This window comes from Cheilinus undulatus, linkage group 21 (assembly GCF_018320785.1).
Source record: "Cheilinus undulatus linkage group 21, ASM1832078v1, whole genome shotgun sequence".
Lineage (NCBI taxonomy): Eukaryota > Metazoa > Chordata > Actinopteri > Labriformes > Labridae > Cheilinus > Cheilinus undulatus.
Genome location: NC_054885.1, coordinates 25,924,651 through 25,943,548, shown reverse-complemented (window position 1 = coordinate 25,943,548; position 18,898 = coordinate 25,924,651). Strand labels below are relative to the sequence as shown.

At 40.3% G+C, this 18,898-nt stretch overlaps 1 protein-coding gene across 1 annotated transcript; it reads left to right on the top strand.

Annotated features, from left to right (window-relative positions):
- Nucleotides 1-271: 271 nt before the first annotated feature.
- Nucleotides 272-17,203, top strand: LOC121503744 (apoptosis regulator BAX-like). The gene is made up of 6 exons (XM_041778286.1): nucleotides 272-553; nucleotides 709-739; nucleotides 2,771-2,935; nucleotides 10,739-10,877; nucleotides 11,876-11,980; nucleotides 16,719-17,203. The coding sequence occupies exons 1-6, from the start codon at nucleotides 526-528 to the stop codon at nucleotides 16,860-16,862; spliced, it is 612 nt and encodes a 203-aa protein (XP_041634220.1). The 5' UTR covers nucleotides 272-525; the 3' UTR covers nucleotides 16,863-17,203.
- Nucleotides 17,204-18,898: the final 1,695 nt, after the last annotated feature.

The following is an 18,898-nucleotide window of genomic DNA, read 5'->3' as shown; positions in this document are numbered from 1 at the left end:
TGGCACGCGTAATTTGGTGCAGCATGCCACAGAGGAAGCTGGAACACTGGTGCAGGATAGCCTTACACTAAGAGAGGTAAACGCATAAAGTTGCTGCCAGTAGCGTAACAAAAAGTCGTTAGGTGGATAAATGATGCAATTCGTAAAGGTTTGGCATAAGTTCTATGTTTTGAGACCAAGAAATTTGTTTTTCTCTTCCGGACGCGGAATCAATGAAGCTGCAGGATTCTGTTTCTATACGGATGTTTTTGAGCGATGGCACGCTCGCGTCGCCTCTGAAGTTTTTCATTCTCGAAAAACTCTGTTGAGCCGGTTGAGGCGTACTCCCGATGTGGTAGCTGACTGTTTTCTCGTGCTTTTTATCCCTCAAAGATATTTTTATTTCAACGAAAAATTGAGACTAAGTCAAATGAACACTGAACTTTATAAATTGATTCAGTGAAAGTTTTAAGATGAGCTAATTTCTGGTCGTGAAGAGGAAGAGAGCGCCCCTCGAGTTTTCATAGTTGTTCAGTTCAGTAAACTATGGCTTGTGAAGGAAACGGCATGTCAGGTAATGTTTCTGCAGCCAGTTAAACTGGTGGTTGATGTCAGATGTAAAATACTAAAGTGACAGTACTGTTTTATACCGTAAAAGCAGCCTAACAAGATTATGGCTCTTTTTATCATGTAACTCTGAATTATTTTTGTCCTGTGTTTGTTTCACAGATGAAAGGATAGGGGAGGCCCTGATCAAAGAGTAAGTTTGATCTTTATTATCTGTACTGCTCATATTTAACTTTAACACAGTACAATTTTGTATTTCAGTAGAGGAAAGATAAAGATTCAGCCCAAAAACAAAGTTAAAGAACTGCTGGATTTTTTGGGAAACACTAATATGCTTGAATTTTAAACTTTAAAGTTGAACTGATGGGGGATCTTTGTGAAAAATGAAGCAAAATTTTCCTGAAAAATTCTCAAATTTAGCATTTAGCCTGCAGTGGAAAAAGCTCCCACATTCTGTAAGAGCATTGTTTTGCAGAGAGTATTATTGTCTCAAAAATATTGCTAATGAACAATTCAAGAAACAGTTAATAAATGTGCTCGGACTCAAATACTTCAGCAGAGTGAAGTAAAAAAAACTTCACAGTTCAGAGACAAATAATAACATATTGTATGATCAACAGATTTCAAAGTGTGACACTGAAAAATCCTAGCCATGGCAGATCAGAATAACAAATAAATGCTAATTGCACCCAGTTTTCAGCAAACATGAAAACATACAAAAACCTGCCATATTGTGAATTCTCAGACTAAAAAATGTATTGTAGTTGTAACATTTTTGAGTTAGGTCAAACGCTACATCAAAGTGCACTTGTATTGAGCAAAGTTAGGTAATGGACCTCACCTTCTTTAGGGTTTATGTAATAGTTTCCACAGAGATTATACTACCATTTCTACATGAATAATGGAAGTGTTACTGTTAATAGAATAGACATTTTGTTTTGTACCACATTGAAGTCCTGTTATTGATTTATTTAAGTTATTGCCTTGTATAAATATGAAAACATTAACACATAATGTTGCTTTCTTAAAGCAATTTTCAGTTTCATTTTTACTGTCGTCTTACAGGAAATTGCAGCATTGTGTACCATGACTCATTTATAGGTGACAGTAAATGTTTATGGCCGCTGAAGTCAAGTATTGGGTGTGCTTGCCTCTGGGATGTTTGCTATTTCCTGTCAACTTAAACATAGAAGGATGTTTTACGATAAAAACAATATCAAATCAAAGTAAAAATGAGTTGCAGCAGAGTTTATACCACTCCAAGAAAGTTTTAACATATTGTCATGTTTGCTCATGCAGTCAACTGCCAAACAAGACTAAGATGTCCTGTTGAAGACTCAGTTGAGTCAAAACATGCAGACAGAATCTTGTCAAATAAAATTATTAATTAATTAATTAATTAATTATTTGTTTATTTTTAGTTAGATAAGGAGTATGTAATTGCAATGTCCACCTTCTTTCTTTTTCAGTTTTGTGATTGTGTGATTCAGCTATTTTATGGGCAGTGTGTTTTGTTTTTTGTCACTAATTATAATCTAAAATTCAGTGGGTGGGGTTCTAGTTCAGTGGAATGTCAACAGGGCTGTCATTTAGAAGTGTCGATGTTTAACAGAGTGCTGATTTCAGGCAGTAATTTCAACCATGGGTAAAGTTAATATGTATGTAATTAATTATTTTTAAGATTTTGTTTTGGGCTCATAATGAATTCATTAACAGCAGACAGTGAGTAGAACTGGAAACAGGGATAAGAGAATGAGGAGTGACACGCAGGAAAGGAGCCACTGGCCAACTTTGAACCCATGGCATCTGTGTACATGAGACACAATCTAACAACCAAGCCATCTCTGTCTGATTTTTTTTTTCCATTGTCACAGCAATTTTTGTACGGCTACTCTAAGATCAGCAGCAATAAAACTGCAATATGTAGGTTTTCATTCGTCCAGGTCATGGTAATCCAAATCTTTGTAAAAGATTGGACTGCAATCAAGTCCAATTGCCCCTTTTACGAAGATTTGGATAACATTGCAATAATGTTGAAAAAAATCAGTTTAAATAAAGAAGGTAAAGAGTGTGATAAATAGAGCAAGATATGTACTGTAAGCTACATTGCAGATATAAATGGTGGATTTTGTTCACTGTACCTATAAAGGTTAGACTTATCAATCCAATAAGGAGAATATGTCCTAACATGCTGGGTTTCTTTTAATGTCTTTTTCTGTTCAAGGGTCATTCAGGAAGAACTGAAGGATGTGCCCCCAGAAGAGCTCCCTCCTCTCACCCCGCTGGTTGTAGATGTAAAGACTGAGCAGGAGAAGAAAATGGTGACCCAGCTTGGTATAATGATCCGCATCATTGGTGACAAGGTCAAAGATGACAGGAAATTTCAAGAGTAAGTCTCTTAGCCCTTTGATCTCAAAGCTTCTATCTATATGATGTAAGGCCTCTAGGGTTTTTTAACAATTTTTGAAAAAAAAAAAGAAAAAGATTGCTATCTTGATTGATATCTGTTTGAAAAGAATATAGCGCTGTTATTTAGAAGGGAGAAAAACACAGGAAACAGGAAGTTGTAATACAAAAAGTCAGGGAATAAAGTCAGGGAATACAGTCAGAGCACAAGATACACAGCAAATTCAGGTCACTGAAATAAACTCTGAGTTAAAATCAACTCAGTTGGGGAGCAGGTGGCCTAGTGGTTAAAGGTGCTCCCCATGTAAGCGGGCGGCCCGGGTTCGAATCCAGCCTGAGGCCCTTTACTGCATGTCTCTCCCCCACTCTTGACCCTGTTTCCAACTCTATCCACTGTTCTCCTCTATCTAATAAAGGCACAAAAATAACTCTTAACAAAAAAAAAAATCAACTAAGTCTGAGTGCACATGTGAAACCATCAAATAAACTCTAGAGTCGAGTTAAAGTCTTTTCTGGGTGTTGGCATTTTGGTGAGTTGAATTGATCAGCATCACAAACTCCACCTCCCTCTTACTGTGCATGGCTCTTAGTGCCAGTGTGTGTGGGAAATAGATGGTTGTTTCAATGACTGGTTTACACATAAAGGGAGGTTTTTTCCAAAATAACTGCCATATGGCTGAGTCTATTGATGCGTCCATCATGCGTCTTTGCGCAGACACTTTTGGCTTCATGCTGTTTACACAGCGATGCAAACACTAACACCACTCACAGACAGACAAACACAAGCTAATGTGTTGGAGTAGACCAGAGGTTTCTTTCTGCAGAGGAGAAAAGGATGCAACACTGAACTGAACTTTACTCCTGCTTTAAAACTCCTCTTTGACCATGGTGCATAGGTGCGTCAGTGCTGTCTATATGAATAACTGCTCTCTCTCTCTTTCTCCCTCTCTCTTTTTCTCTCTCTCTCTCCTCAGCGAGTTGCAGACTGTTAAAATATCGTTTTATTAACATTCCACTTTTATATTTTATCATGACAGTGCACCCTAATGATTAAACATTAGTATGAGCTCATTATCAAAACATTTGATAAATGCCACGCTGCAGGAAATATAGATTTACTGTATATTGATAATTAACCATCAAAAACATCATAAAATCTCCTAAATCCTGATAACTGATCAGCAGGGCAGTGAGAAACAGAGGCAGACAGGAGCCATGAATAGAAAACTTCTACTGGAGTTAAAGACTTCAGCTGAAGGGAGTAAAGCTGTAAATGTCTCTGTTTTTAATCATTTTATTTATTACAGTAATGAGAGTTAAAACAGCTGATTACATCTTTCCCATGTGTTAACTTAATATACCCCCTCAAACAATCTATTATTTACATAAACAATTATCAATAACTTTTAACATTAAATGGATGTCTATTTTTATCTAAATAGGGTGCTTTTAAGAATGAATCTGGCTAAAAGGATTTAAGCCCTGATGTTTCTAACACTGTGGTTTCTCTGTAATGGGCTGTTTATCTTGTGCAGGTAGAAGTCCTTTAGGAGAGCTGACTGTGATTAGGTTGATAAAGCATGAGAACAGAGCATTGTTTTTTGTCTCCATTCATCATTAAGCTTTCTGCCTTTTTATATGAAACTGCAAACTTTGTTAATGTCTGCTTTCACCTGGGGACAAATGCTTGTAAGTTAGAATCACAGTTTACTTTTACATTTCAAAGGATTGTAAATCTTTAAAATGTAAACCTTGATTATATTAAACAGGATTTCCAGACACCATAATTTCAGCAAGCTAAAACAGAGAGTGGCTTGTGAATTGAATGAATGAATAAATGGTGAAATTCATGACTTGAACAGTGATTATTAATCATTATAATTATAGCCACTTGTAATGTTACTTGGGGTTGGAGAAGTGCTGCCATGGCGCTACCATGTGGATGTAGCCTACGTGTCAGATGTCGTCCACAGTTGAGGAAGTAGGTGCTCAGGGGAGTCGAATGTCTGCTCAGGAGTTTTAAAAATAAGAGGGAACATTGTTCACCACGCATGGGAAGTGTATAACTCAATGGACAGTGTCACTCATGGTGCAGATGTGTCTAACATGAAAATCAACAATGATCCGCCAGAAACCTACCGCCAGATTCACTGCTCTCAACACTGTGTGAATGAACAACTTTTTTAACACTGCTCAGAAGCATCACTAAACACTAGCTGGAGTCTAACTCTTTCACTCTTTTTTTGTTTAACTCCCAATTTTTTCACTCTGGGATGCTGAGATGCTGTGTAGCATCTGTGTGGTGTGCCATGTGGGATCCAAAGTAATCCTGTTGGTGGAATCCTTCAGAAAGCAATGGCTGTAATTTTTTGTACTCTTCACATGTTTATTTGTCTAGATTACTTTTGTGTCAGTAGAAGTTAAAAATTAGTTTGTTGAAGCACGAGAGATTACTGTATCATTTTGTGTTTTCCTTTATAGTTCCACTCAGATCCAATGTTGTCATCCTGACTTGTCTGTTGCATAGAAGTCATTAAAGGAGCAAACACGCTCACTACCTGGTTCTTGAAAAGGAGTTTGGCTGGCTGTTTATCCATGTTAACACTGAGTAAAGTACAACACATAAAGAGAACAGTACAGTGAAAAGCCACTATCAGAGGGATTCATTCTGTGAAGTTATGGAAGCCCAGGCAAAGGAAGAGGAAGATGAAAAGGTGTCATCAGTGTCCATCTCGTTTTCAACCAAAAGTTCAGTAGCTTGCCCTGCCGCTAAAGCTAGAGCTAAGGCTAGGGTCACAGTTGCACAAAAGGAGCTGGAGTTGAAAAAACAAAGAGCAAAACTGGATTTAGAGAAAGCTACATTAGAAGCAGATTTAGAGGCACTGGACCTGGAGAAAGTGGCAGCCGCTGTTTTTGCCGAGGCTTAAGTTTTAGAGGCTGCAGCTGGAGCAGAATGTGATGATATGCTCAGTGCTAAGAGTGGGGTCTCACCACAAGTAGTAAGAGAACAGACAGAGGCATATTTGGATCATCAGGCCCGCATGACACCTACCATGCCTGCCGCAATTGTACCAGCCCCTCCTCACTTTAAAGGTACGCTGCCATCAACAAAACAGGAGGCTCCTGAGTTAAGTCCTGTATCCCAATCTGATGTCTCTTTCAGAATGCCAAGAAACACACAACAGAGTGAGTACCTACCTCCATCATAGCACCATATACAACAGCTGTCCAGGTCACACCCTCAACCTTCCTTTATGGGCAAGCAGGAGCTAGGTTTCCCTTCATTCAGGCAAAGAAGCTATCCAGACCATTCTCCAATTACCCCAGCTGCTAACATGATTGACTTTGCTAAATATCTGGCTCGTAGGGAGTTGGTAACCACAGGGCTTCCCAAATTTGATGAACAGCCTGAGAGCTTCAGAGCATGGCAGTCCTCCTTCCTCAATGCTACTCAGGGCTTAGAGCTAACAGCCAGTGAGGAGTTGGATCTTGTGAAATGGCTAGGAAAGGAGTCATCTGAACAAGTCAAACAAATATGAGCTGTCAATTTCACTAACCCTCAAGCTGCACTTCAGTTGTCTTGGACAAGACTCGAGGAGTGCTATGCAACCTCTGAAGTGATAGCGTGCTTTATTTAAGCGGCTTGATAGTTTTCCTTGTCTCACTGCAAAAGAGAATATCAGGTTAACAGAGCTCAGCAACCTGCTCATGAAGTTACTCACAGCTAAAGAGGATGGGTACCTACCTGGTCTCAGCTACCTTGACACACCCCATGGAACCCTATTTTCAACCCTATTGTTGAAAAGCTGCCACATAATCTGCTGTTCTGCTGCTCATGTGACCAGAGAGTGTCCAGCTGAGCTGAAATGCAATGTGTGAGAGTTCTCAACATTGCACATCCATGCATCTCTTACCTGCAGCTTCCCCTGTGGAAGAACCAGACCCAGACCAGCAAAATAACTCCTACAGAGGTAACTTCGAGGTGCACTGAGGTCTGTGGAGAAGGTCTCCCCCCAGGATCATGTGCAAAGATATGCTTAGCGCAGGTTTTTCCACAAGGACAACAAGAACGCTCTGTCAAGATGGCCAGAGTAATCGTTCACTTGCCAGGTCTGAGTTTTTCCAGCTCTTTGATGTTCATGGAAGTCCATCACCTTATCTGATGAGGACCTGTGCTGGGACCAGTGAAATGACAGGAAGAAAGGCAATTGTTTCCAGATAGAATCTGTGAATGGCAAAGTGTGTTTGGGCTTACCTCCACTCATTGAATGTAATGAGATCACAAGTAATAGATCAGAGAGTCCCTCAACAGAGGTTGCTCTTTCTCATGTTCACTCGAAACCCATGGCACCTAATATCCCAAAGATTGATCCTGAAGTTCAGATCTTAGTCCTGCTAGGGAGAGACCTCATACGTGTGCACAAGGGGAGACAGCAGATAAACGGGCCCCACAACGCACCATTTGCCCAGCGTCTGGCTCTGGGGTGAGTGATAGTGGGTGATGTTTGTATTGACAGTGCCCATAAACCCACTGTAGCTGTGTACAATACCCATGTCCTTCTGAATGGACGTTCTTCTCATTAAACACCATGTGAGAATCAGATTTGCATTTAAGAGAAGCCATGCTATGGTGAGGGGCACAGCCACTGTTTCCCCATCCATCTGTCTAGCTATTCTGCAGCTGATGTTCCAACTGGAGACAAACTTGGACAAGTCATTTTCATGAGAACAAAGAATGACAACAAACCATCACTATCTTTCGAGGATGAGACTTTTCTGGAGATTATGGGAACAGAGTTCTGGAAAGATAAGCAAAACAGCTGGATAGCTCCTCTACCATTCAGATCACGTAGACCACACCTTCCAAACAACTGTGCTCAAGCCCTTTCCAGCCTTCACTCCTTACAACGTACACTTAAGAAAAATCCTAAAATGAAAGAACAGTTTGTTACCTTCATGGAGAAGCTCTTTGACAACATACACGCAGAAGAGGCTCCCCCCTCTCCAGGAAAACTAAGTGTAGGTACTTAACCATTTTTGGAGTGTACCACCCCCAAAAGCCAGGTCAAATACGTGTTGTTTTTGACTCAAATGCCCAAGAAGATGGCCCTTCACTCAGCAGAATCCTGCTCCCAAGCCCTGACCTAAATAACTCCCTACTTGGAGTGCTGCTTAGGTTCAGGAAGGAAGTTGTTGCATTGACAGCTGACATTCAACAGATGTTCTACAGGTTTCTGGTCAGGGAAGACCACCAAAACTTCTTGAGATTTCTCTGGCACAAGGATAATGACATGACTAAGGAGGTAACAGAGTACCCCATGCGAGTGCATGTGTTCAGCAACAGCCCTTCACCTGCAGTGGCTATATATGGCCTTCGAAGAGCTGCTCAGGTAGGTAAGCACAAGTATGGAGCTGACTCACGCAACTTTGTTGACAGACACTTCTATGTAGGTGACGGGCTTATCTCCCTTCCAGCTGAGGTGGAAGGAACTGACCTTCTTAAGCACACTCAATCATCACTGGCAAAATCAAATCTGAAGCTGCATAAAATCGCCTCAAACAGTGTCACAGTGATGCAAGCCTTTAAACCCAAAGATCTGGCTGCAGGGCTAAAGGATTTAGGCTTTAATGAAGAAGCTCTGCTGGTACAAAGAGGTCTCGGCTTGTGCTGGAACATAGACTCTGACATCTTCACATTCAAAGTAGCAGTCAGAGACAAGCCGTTCACTTAATGTGGAGTTCTGTCGACTGTCAATAGCCTCTTTGACCAACTAAGCTTAGTCACACCAGTGACAATTCCAGGACGAGCACTACTCAGTGAACTTTTAGTGGATGTTCATGACTGGGATACAGAACTTCCTGCAGATAGTTAGTTGAAGTGGGAAATATGGGAAAAATCACTACAGGATTTGAGTGGTCTCCATCTCCCCCTCCAATGCTGCACACACTGTGTTGTGTCTGTTTTCTGATGCTTCTAACTGGGCAATAGGAGCAGTAGCTTACCTGAGGGTCGTCACAGCAGATGGGCAGTGCAGAGTTGTCTTTGTGCTTGGGAAAGCAAAGCTAGCCCCTCTACCAGAGCCTACTATCCCTCACCTTGAACTGTGCGGAGCTGTGCTGGCTGTTGAAACGGCTGAACTGATCCTGGACAAACTTGACCACAAGCCAGATGCTATGAAGTTTTATTGTGAGAGCAAGGTTGTCCTTGGTTATATTTACAATGACAACAAGCGATTCTTTGTGTATGTGCACAATCATGTTCATCGTGTACGCTGGACAACCTCCCCTCAACAATGGCATTGTGTGCCTACAGACCAGAATCATGCTGATCTGGCCACCAAATCTGTGCCTGCATCACGTCTGATCAACACCATGTGGTTTACAAAGACCAGAGTTCCTTCACAAAAAACTTCTGTGTGAAACAGAAGAAACCTTTGAGCTAGTTGACCCTGAATCAGACGCAGATGTAAGACCACAGTTGACCAGTCTTGCTACTCACCTAAGTGAAGGTGAACTTACCTCAGAACTCTGTGTATTTCTGTGTTCATCAGATGGTTGAGGCTCACTTCCCTACATCAGTGAAAGTAAGCCTCAACCATCTGATGTAGGAAAGTGAGCCTCAACCATCTGATGAGGCTCACTTCCCTACATCAGTGAAGGACATCCTAAGATGGACCATTGATCTCTTCAAAAACAAATTATTGGGAATGGATTCGTGAACATGGAGGATGGGTATGTTTGGCCTTCATTATATTCAGTTTTTCTCCATATGAAAGTCTTTGCTAAGAGCAGTGTCGTTTTTGATCCACCAGGCTTGTTCACATAGGTCAGACTCAACAGATACATGTAAAGGATGGCATCTGTGCAACAAACCTCGCAGAGGAGTGCGGGGCAGCGAAACTTATACTCAAGTCCATCCAAAGAGATGCTTATCTGGAGGACTATGCTGAATTACAGAAGGATAAAGAAAAGTGAAGATCAAGCACAATCCTGGATCTTGATCCCTTCATGCATGATGGCCTTTTGATGAGAAGGATCTCTTCGTGTCAGTGGAGAATAGTTCAAGCACAAGCAAACTGGTCCAGGTGGAGAAATGAATATCTTGACACTCTTCAACCAAGACGTAAGTGGCACACAGCATGTCGGGATCTTCAGGTTGGAGACATTGTGCTACTTAAACAAAGCCAGGCACCTCGCAATGAGTGGCCACTGGGCCTGGTCACCCTTACCTTTCCAAGCAGTGATGGGAAGGTCCACAAGATAGAGGTCAGGACTACATCTCAAGATAAAATTAAGATATTACTAAGGCCCATCTTTGAAGTTGTCTTGCTCCTGCCAGAAGGAAGTCAAGAGTCAAGTGACGTATCCACCGCACTATCTCTTAATTTATCATTACAGTTATTTTTACAATTTTTATCTTTCTGTACCTCTTTTTATTTTTTCCTTTTTTTTCTGACGTTTGCTGTTTTGGCATCCCTATGGTTCCTGCATCCAAAACACAACATAATTACTATTTTAATTTTTAACTTCTATTTTTACTATCATTAGTTTCATTATTGTGATTGTTGCTGTTAATCAAATTATTGCTGTTGTTGTCGCTGTCAATAATACTTCTAATAGTCATTTTTTTTCTACTTACTCATCTGTTGTTTAAATGTATTTTTCCTTTTCTGCATTCCTGGTACTGTTCATGACAATGACACAATTCTAACACTATCACTCATTCTCACACCCCATGCTTCAAGCAACATAATAAACTATAAAATACCTTGTTTCTATTTTGCAGTGCCATAGATGGTGTGGCTCGTTGCTCTGGATCTAAGTGGGAGAGATTTAAGGAAGTGGCAGACCAAGTGTTTCAACATGGCATCACATGGGAGAGGATTGCTGTGCTCTTTTATGTTGCTGGGAGGATGGCTCTCAGGGTGAGTTGTCTTATCTGGCACTGGTAATCCTGCTATCCTGGCATTTAGTAATCTTGGAACTTTAAAATCCAGAAAAGGTTTTGGATGAATTCATCTCGACATCAGAAGCTTGTGTAAACAAGAAAAACTAGATCATTTAAACATACTGATGTCAGAAGCTTATCCTGATATTTTAGTAGTATCAGAAACCTGGCTGAAAAAAGGCATACGTCATTCTAACATGGCAGAATATATTTAGAATAGATCAGGTTAGTAAAGATGAGGGTGTTGCTGTCTGTGTCAAAAGTGGTTATAATGTGTCTATTTTGAATGCTGTCACTGAACCCAAATGCTTTGAATGTATTGCCTTAAATGTTTAGTGAAATGTTAAGAACAATTCTGTTGTGGTAGTAGGAGTATATAGGCCTCCTTCTGCTGGCCAATGCTTGTTAGTTAAGCTGGGGGATCTTCCTGCTCTCTTTCCTCGCAAAGAAATTATAATTCTGGGTGACTTTAATCTTGATTGATTTAACTAAAGCTAAATAAATCATTTACATTTAAGCAGCATATTGAATATCTCATTGGCAAACTTGGGCAGAATCTTGGGTTTTTGTATAGAAATAAATTAATCTTCCCCCTGACTGTAGGAAAAGTTTTATTAAAGCTATTCTCCTGTCTATACTTGATTATAACGATACCATCTATAGACATGCTGCTGCTTACACACTCCAAACTCTAGACTCTGGGTATCACTCTGCTCTTAGATTCATAACCAGGGATCCTTATAACTCTCATGTCTTAGTGCTGAACTGAAAAAAGGTGAAAGGGCAGATAGTGCTTAATATTGAAGAGCCAACATCAATTTGATTGACCACATGTAGAGTGAATTAAGCACTACTGTTGTGTATGTTTCTATTTATCTATTAACTTACCTAAATGAGCCCCTAAGTTTGTCAGTTGTGTCGCTTTTTGTTTAAGTCATTTGATTGTTAATCTCTATGTATTTGTGTGTTCATCAGATGGTTGAGGCTCACTTACCTACATCAGTGAAGGACATCCTTAGGTGGACCACTGATCTCTTCAAAAACAAATTATTGGGATGGATTCGTGAACATGGAGGATGGGTATGTTTGGCCTTCATTATATTCAGTTTTTCTCTTTCAGAGCACTTTTCTCAAAGTATCAACAACGTAAGCGTGTGAGCTTTGCAACTGTCAGTATTCGATTTAGCAGACATGCACATTCGCAAGGAGGTATGTGAGAATAGGGGCAGACTACAGAGCCTAAACAGAGAGAGGAACAGGAAGTGAGGGGGAGGAGAGTTGATTCTACACGGCTGTCCTCGAATCATACTCAAGCTCAAGCTTCAATACCTCAGTTCTAAAGCTGCTGCTGGTGGAGTTTGTGGTAGTCACGAAATAGAGTCCCTAAGACTCAAAAAAAACCATCCAACATTCAATAGAGCCCAGTGGGAGACCTAAGAGTCTATATCCCCCAAATACATTTCACCACTGATGGCAAAATTCTACGAGAATTGGGAGTGATATAAAAGAAAATAGCCAACTTTAACCAGAGACCACAGAGCACAAAAAATATTTCAGAACACCGGAAAGGGTAGGACCCTGGTACTTGTCTCTGATTGGACGAAACCCGTCATTTCTGGTTTCCATTGGATACCACAGTAGCTGATCTAGAGTGAAATTTTAAGTGTTTACCAGGATATTGGAGGGCATTCAGCTGACATAAGGCTTTAACAAGGGACATACATATTGTGTGGTTCTTGAAATGCCTTCTATGTATCTACACATAATTGTGTCACTCTTGAATGTTATTTCCGTATGTCAGGTCCCAGCAGCTCTGATAGTATTTCCCTCCTAACAATATTTAATGAAGAATATCTGCTACTTCTCCCAGCCAGAGGTCCCTTATGTAAGATTTAAGGGTTCCAGTTAGGTTTGGGTGATATTCATTTTTTGATACTATCATCCTCTCCCTGAGTTTTACCGGGGTATACAGTACTACCGCCAAGTGTTACATTATAATCAAACTATTGTTGGGTGGACGCAAGCACAGCGAGCAGAGCACACCTACGCCGGCATTTCATTAAATCCTTCATCAAAACATTTCAAGTCTAAACAAAAGATGTTTGTAAGGCAAAGTTTGCAGAAGCACTGGAGGGATTTGTAGTTGAATTGTTCTTTATAATATCCAACTTTATAGAAAAAAAAGCTACATTCTCTCTGTTCCTCTCTGTTTTTGTATGTACGTGTGCTCTGTTCATTCCTCTTCCCTTTACTTATCCCTGATTTAATATGAGAAATGATAACCATTATCATAAAGGATCTGGGAATGCGATTTTTTTCCAGACAGATAAAGATAGGCCTTTATTCTTTCCGCGTTGTGCGTCCTGCCACGGTTTCACTTCACAGCCATCTTATTGAGCATGAGAGATGTCAGCGCCTAAAAACAACCACCAAGCACCGATCAATGTTATCTATTTCACTAAAAGAGTGATGAAGATACTTGCAAACATTTTTAAAACCCTTTAAAACCCCCTTGATGGTTTTAATTGTTTCTGACATTGCTGCATGTCGCCAGATTATTAATAAACTTAATCATTCCTCATCATCAAACAATCTACATGCAGACAGAAGAATAAATGTGTTTTTAAACTCACTTATGAATCCAACTACAGCCACTGGTGTGTATTCAGCAGTATGGCTTTAACAGTTTTACAAAGGACCACTGCCAGCCCGGTGCCAGCCGTTCTGTGACAAGGATATATGCACCGGTATATATGAGGGTGATTGTCTTTTGCCAAATTAGCCCCACATCATTAACATAAGTTCTTGAATCATTTTTAGTTCCAATTGATATGTGTATTTCTTGATACATAGAGAGCATTTCAAGACTCACACGACATGTATGTCCCTTAAAGCCTTATATCAGCTGAATGTCCTCTTTCATCCTGGTAATCACTTAAAATTTCTTGCTAGATCGGCTATTGTGGTAGCCAATGGAAACAAGAAATGACTTGGGTTTAGTCCAATCAGAGACAAGTACCAGGGTCCTACCCTTTCCGGTTTTCTGAAATATATTTCGTGCTTTGTGAAATGTATTTGTGTTTTGTGAAATATTTTTGTGTTTTGTGGAATGTGTTTGTGTTTTGTGAAATATCTATGTTTTGTGAATAGGAATGGGCGATATCTTATCATTTGAGATATACCGCGAAAAAAAACTTTCCACGATGAGAAAACGGCATTCATCGATAATAATGATAAGCTATGGTTGATGACGTATGTGCCTGCGACCATCGCGCACACATACGTCATCAACTGCGCACACTTGTAACTCACATGCAGAAGCATAATCACATAAGCACATGGCGGAAAGCAGAGTTGAAACCATAGACTGTAGAAAGAATTGGACAAACTCTGTGAGACGTCAGCCGTCTGCTTACAATAGGCGGACCCAAACAGCTCCTGGAGCTTCTATATTGAAATTGCGGTCTCAACCAAACTTTTGATCAACCTAACGGCCTGCCCACTAAGCACAACCTTCTGTCAGCTAGCTATCATTTTGGTTGACAGAAACATAGCTTCTGCCTGTCAAGCTATCTGTCAATCAAATGAGATGCACCAATTAGTCCGCAGTGAGGTTTTTCCTAAATATAATCTAAACAATTGTGGTACAAGAAAATTCATCCCCTCGTACAGTGAGAGCACATGAGGACATAAGCTAATAAGACATGTTCGTTTTTTTTTTAACCAGGCTGTAAACCAGTTTATTTCTAGTGTAAAAAACGTCTGTTTAACAGGTGTCCAGATGGGACATCTGGTGTTCCAGAAGCCAGCCTCAAGTGGACACTTGTTGTATTGCAATTTTTTTGCACTTCTGCATTGGCTTCATTTTTCAGGACCAGAGGTTGCTGCTTGGTTGAAACAGAGGATGAGTTTGTTGTTAAATGAGGAGCTGCCTTTATTATCTGGTAATGGTTTGGTTACAGGAAATCAGACATTGATCAGACAATTTGCAATTTGCGCATTGTACTTTATCTGACGACCCCCTATTCCTCCGTTTCACAGCCTAGTCTAAAACACTTTATATGACAAAATGTGAAAGTTAAGAGCTGTACTGTGAGAATTCTCCACACTAAAGATAAAGTTGAAGTTCAGCTGTTGTAAAAAACAAACCAGATTATGCCAGAAATCCTGGGTGCGCTGATCTTGTTTCAAAATAGGCTGTAGCCTGAAAATTTATGAGCACAATCAACAACCACAGAGCGATCTTTTCACAAGTTACCTGAAGTAAGAAGTAGATTAATAACTAGTTACAGTACAGAGAATAAACTGATCTAAGGCTTCGTATTCACAAAACTTCAGCATTAATTTAGTTTCACATCGATCACGGATAGACCAGGCTGATGTGGGCCTTTGGGCTCTGCTTTGTGTTCTTAAAATCATGTCGAGATAAACGTCAGGAAACTTGATTTCTGGTCAGATATCAATATCCACGGACTAGGAAACAGTTTTGATCTCTGTCGAGTCCAAATATCCCCAATTAATGCAGACATTAGTCCAGACTTATCTCTGTAAAAACAAACATGGTGGAGCCTGGCAGCTCTGCTCCACTGAAGGCACCTCCAGACTTAAAAGAGGATATCAGACTGCATTTTAGATTTAAAGACGACAAAGACAAAGGCAAACTGGACAAAAGCTTTTACCATTTGAGGATTTTATCGAAAGTTAAGGGTTACCTGCCATACAGAGATCTTGAGACTGTAATCCATGCTTTTATTAACACATGACTGGAACAGCTGGCACAAAACGCAGCAGCCCGTCTCCTCACTGGCAAACGCAAGAGTGATCACATATCCCCTGTCCTAGCTTCGCTGCACTGGCTCCCGGTTGCTTTTAGAATAGATTTTAAAATTTTATTGTTTGTTTATAAAGCTCTTAATGGCCTAGCTCCCCTAAGTACCTGACCGAGTTTCTCACTTAATATGCCCCTGTCAGAACACTGAGATCGTCTAGTCAGTTGTTGTTGGTCACCCCCAAAACGAGGTATAAAACCAAAGGTGACCGAGCCTTTGTGGCGGCTGCCCCTCGGCTCTGGAAGAACTTGCCCTGGCATATCTGCTCTGTGGGATCAGTTGCGGTTTTTTAATCATCTCTAAAGACACACCTCTTCTCCCTGGCTTTTAATCAAAGTTGAGTAGACATCTGGCAAAATCTTAACTAATTTTTAAATTATTTTATTTATATATTATTATATATTTGCACTGTGTTCATGTATTTTAGTATTCTATCTATTTTGTCATTTGTGCTGCTTTTGATTTGTACAGCACTTTGGTCAACTCCAGTTGTTTTGCTGGTGTAGTTAAGCAGCCCATTTGATACATTTTACCAAAAAGGTTGTGTTGAATGGTGCTGTTTTTTTATCGGGATTTATATCATTATCACAATAAATACAGCAAAATATTGTGATTAATTTTTTAGTCCATATGGCCCATCCCTATTTGTGAAATGTATTTGTGTTTGTAAAATGAATTTTTGTTTTGTTAAATATTTTTGTGTTTTATGAAATATGTTTGTGTTTTGTGAAATGTTTTCGAATTTTTGTTAAATGTATTTTGCACTTTTGAAATATTTATCCTGCTGGCCTTTAGGGCCACTGTAGCCAGGCCACCTGCGTGAGAAATACATTGAATGACTGTGCTAGATAAAACAAGATAGATATACACAAGATATATACCATAAATTAATGATCAGGTTGCATAAGTAAGATAGACAGGGCATTATTGATTTATCTTGCCATGTTTCTTTTGCTGTGCCATGTGACAAAAAAGCTGTCCCTTCACAGATCAACAGTTTCTCTGAGCTTGCTGCAGCATCTGTACAAAGTGTGTCTTCAGTGAGCTCCAGCAGCTTCGGTCTTATTGTCATCTTCGTGGCTGGACTGGCTATGGGAAGTTTCGTCTCTTGGAGACTGATGAGACAGCCCTGAGGTGAATGAAAATGTGCACAAACTCCAATTCTGGGACACACGTGGTATTTACATACTATGCAGTTTTTACTTGTCTGTTAAATGCTAGTTAGGGCACGAGCACTGACCAGTGCGAGAGCCCTATTGTATCTATAAGATTTTTTTTTTTTTTTTTTTTTTTTTTCTGTCACAACTTTTGCATTTTTGGGGGCCTTATTATGCTCCAAAACTCACCAAATTTGGTGGCTTGTTAACCTTGCAAAGCAGATGGATATGCCTGTTTCCTTGTTTTTCACTGGCGAATCCATCTTGCAAAGCTCCCATCTGAACCGTTTGGGCCCGGTTAGAAAGTGACAGGACCAATCAGCCAAGGAGGGGCAGTGCTTTCAGGCGCAGCAGAGTCGTGATGTAAACAAGCAGCAGCAAGAGCTGGTGCACTTATGGAGGAAGAGCTTAGCGTGGATGCGCCAGTTTTATCAGAACTTGACAACATTTCTTTGTTTAAAGAAGAACAAAGAACAGCAGTGAGTTGTTTTCTTTTCAAAAACCACAAAAGTCGAATACTTACATGTCTACAGTCGCCATGTTTCGCATTATTCCTCAGTAGCTGCGCATGCGCAGCTCAATAGCAGCTATGTCACGTGTTTTGTTGCTCTTCTTGGTCAGTAGAGATGTGACAGACAGAACGTTCATCCAATCACTATCCGAGTTTTTTTCAAATCCTCTGCCTATTCTCAAAGGTTTCCTATTGAAGCTTTCCCAGATGGATGCGTTTCACACATCCATCTGGCGTGTCAGGTTAGTGGCTTGTTAGATCCTGGTGAAAAATTCTGGTGGTTCCATTAACCTCGCTCCAAAAAATGGCCCCTCCTCAGACTTTTAGCGATGTGCATGAAAATTGGTACACATATGTATCAAGCCCAGACAACAAAAAACTAATACACTCTCTTTTAAGAATATGTACAGGAAGTGAGATCATAAAGGAAAAATGTCCAATTTTGGCAATTTTTCGGTCAATGTACAGTCCTCGTATCTGAACGACTAGTCCGAGGGCACTTTTCTTTTTCACTCAGTAATGGGTTTGCCTTAAACTACACAAGATGTACATCTAAAGTTATCAAAAGCAAGAGTTTTCACCATAGGGCGTAGTGGTTATTAGCCGCCAAAGTTGGATGACGATTCTTGGCACTGTGCCTAAAATCATCAGCCCTCAAAGGAGGTTGAACCAAGGATTCGGAAAATTGATACACATATATAACAGTACTAGACCTACAAAAATCCTCTTGGGCCCATCCTGTAAAAATGCACAGGAAGTGAGATCATAGCTATTTTTGCCCCAATTTTGGCGATTTTGGGTGCATTTACAGCCCTTGTATCTGATCGAAGTACTCTGAGGGGACTTATCTGCTTGACTCCAGACTACTTTTTCCTCAAACTAGACAAGATGGACACCTTAAGTTATCAAATGCAGGACTTTTCTCCGGGGGACCATAATAAGAGCCCACAATAATGCCTGTGTTTGAAAAACTGTTCACTGAAAACTAATGTAATTTTAGGGGGAGATCATTCTATAGTCCTCAAAACAACACAACTGCACTGCACTGAGCACGCCCACATGCAAACAGCTCATCATAGCGCCCTCTACTGCCAGCAGGAAGTGATGCAAATGGGTCATTTCTGTATTCCTCTAACTCTGTTCAACCTGTCATGCTCTGATTTTCACCTGAACATTGACATGTTTCATTAACAGATGCACCAGTGGCCATGGTGCCCATTTTGATCCTTCACCATCAGACAGGAAGTGGGTGTAATTTTCCTATGAAACATCTAATTGCCTTCAAATTTCACATGTATGACCATGGTCTACAGATTTTAATGTTAATTTCATGGTTTTGCTGTAGCGCCCCCTACTGTAACAGACCAGTAGCACCTTGTACATAAAATGAAATGAAAAATAATCCTTCCCTGATCACTTCTCCTTATCAGCATCCACCCTGGTCACTCTGCCAGCAGCACAGTGCATGAGTTTGCCAACAACCGACTGTTGCCACACACAT

Bases quoted from the DNA above. Each gene is read 5' to 3' on its own strand.
- LOC121503744 (XM_041778286.1), top strand. From the start codon at position 526: ATGGCTTGTGAAGGAAACGGCATGTCAG. The intron at 554-708 runs GTAATGTTTCTG...TTTGTTTCACAG, and splicing joins TGAAGGAAACGGCATGTCAG to ATGAAAGGATAGGGGAGGCC. The intron at 10,878-11,875 runs GTGAGTTGTCTT...TGTGTTCATCAG, and splicing joins CTGGGAGGATGGCTCTCAGG to ATGGTTGAGGCTCACTTACC.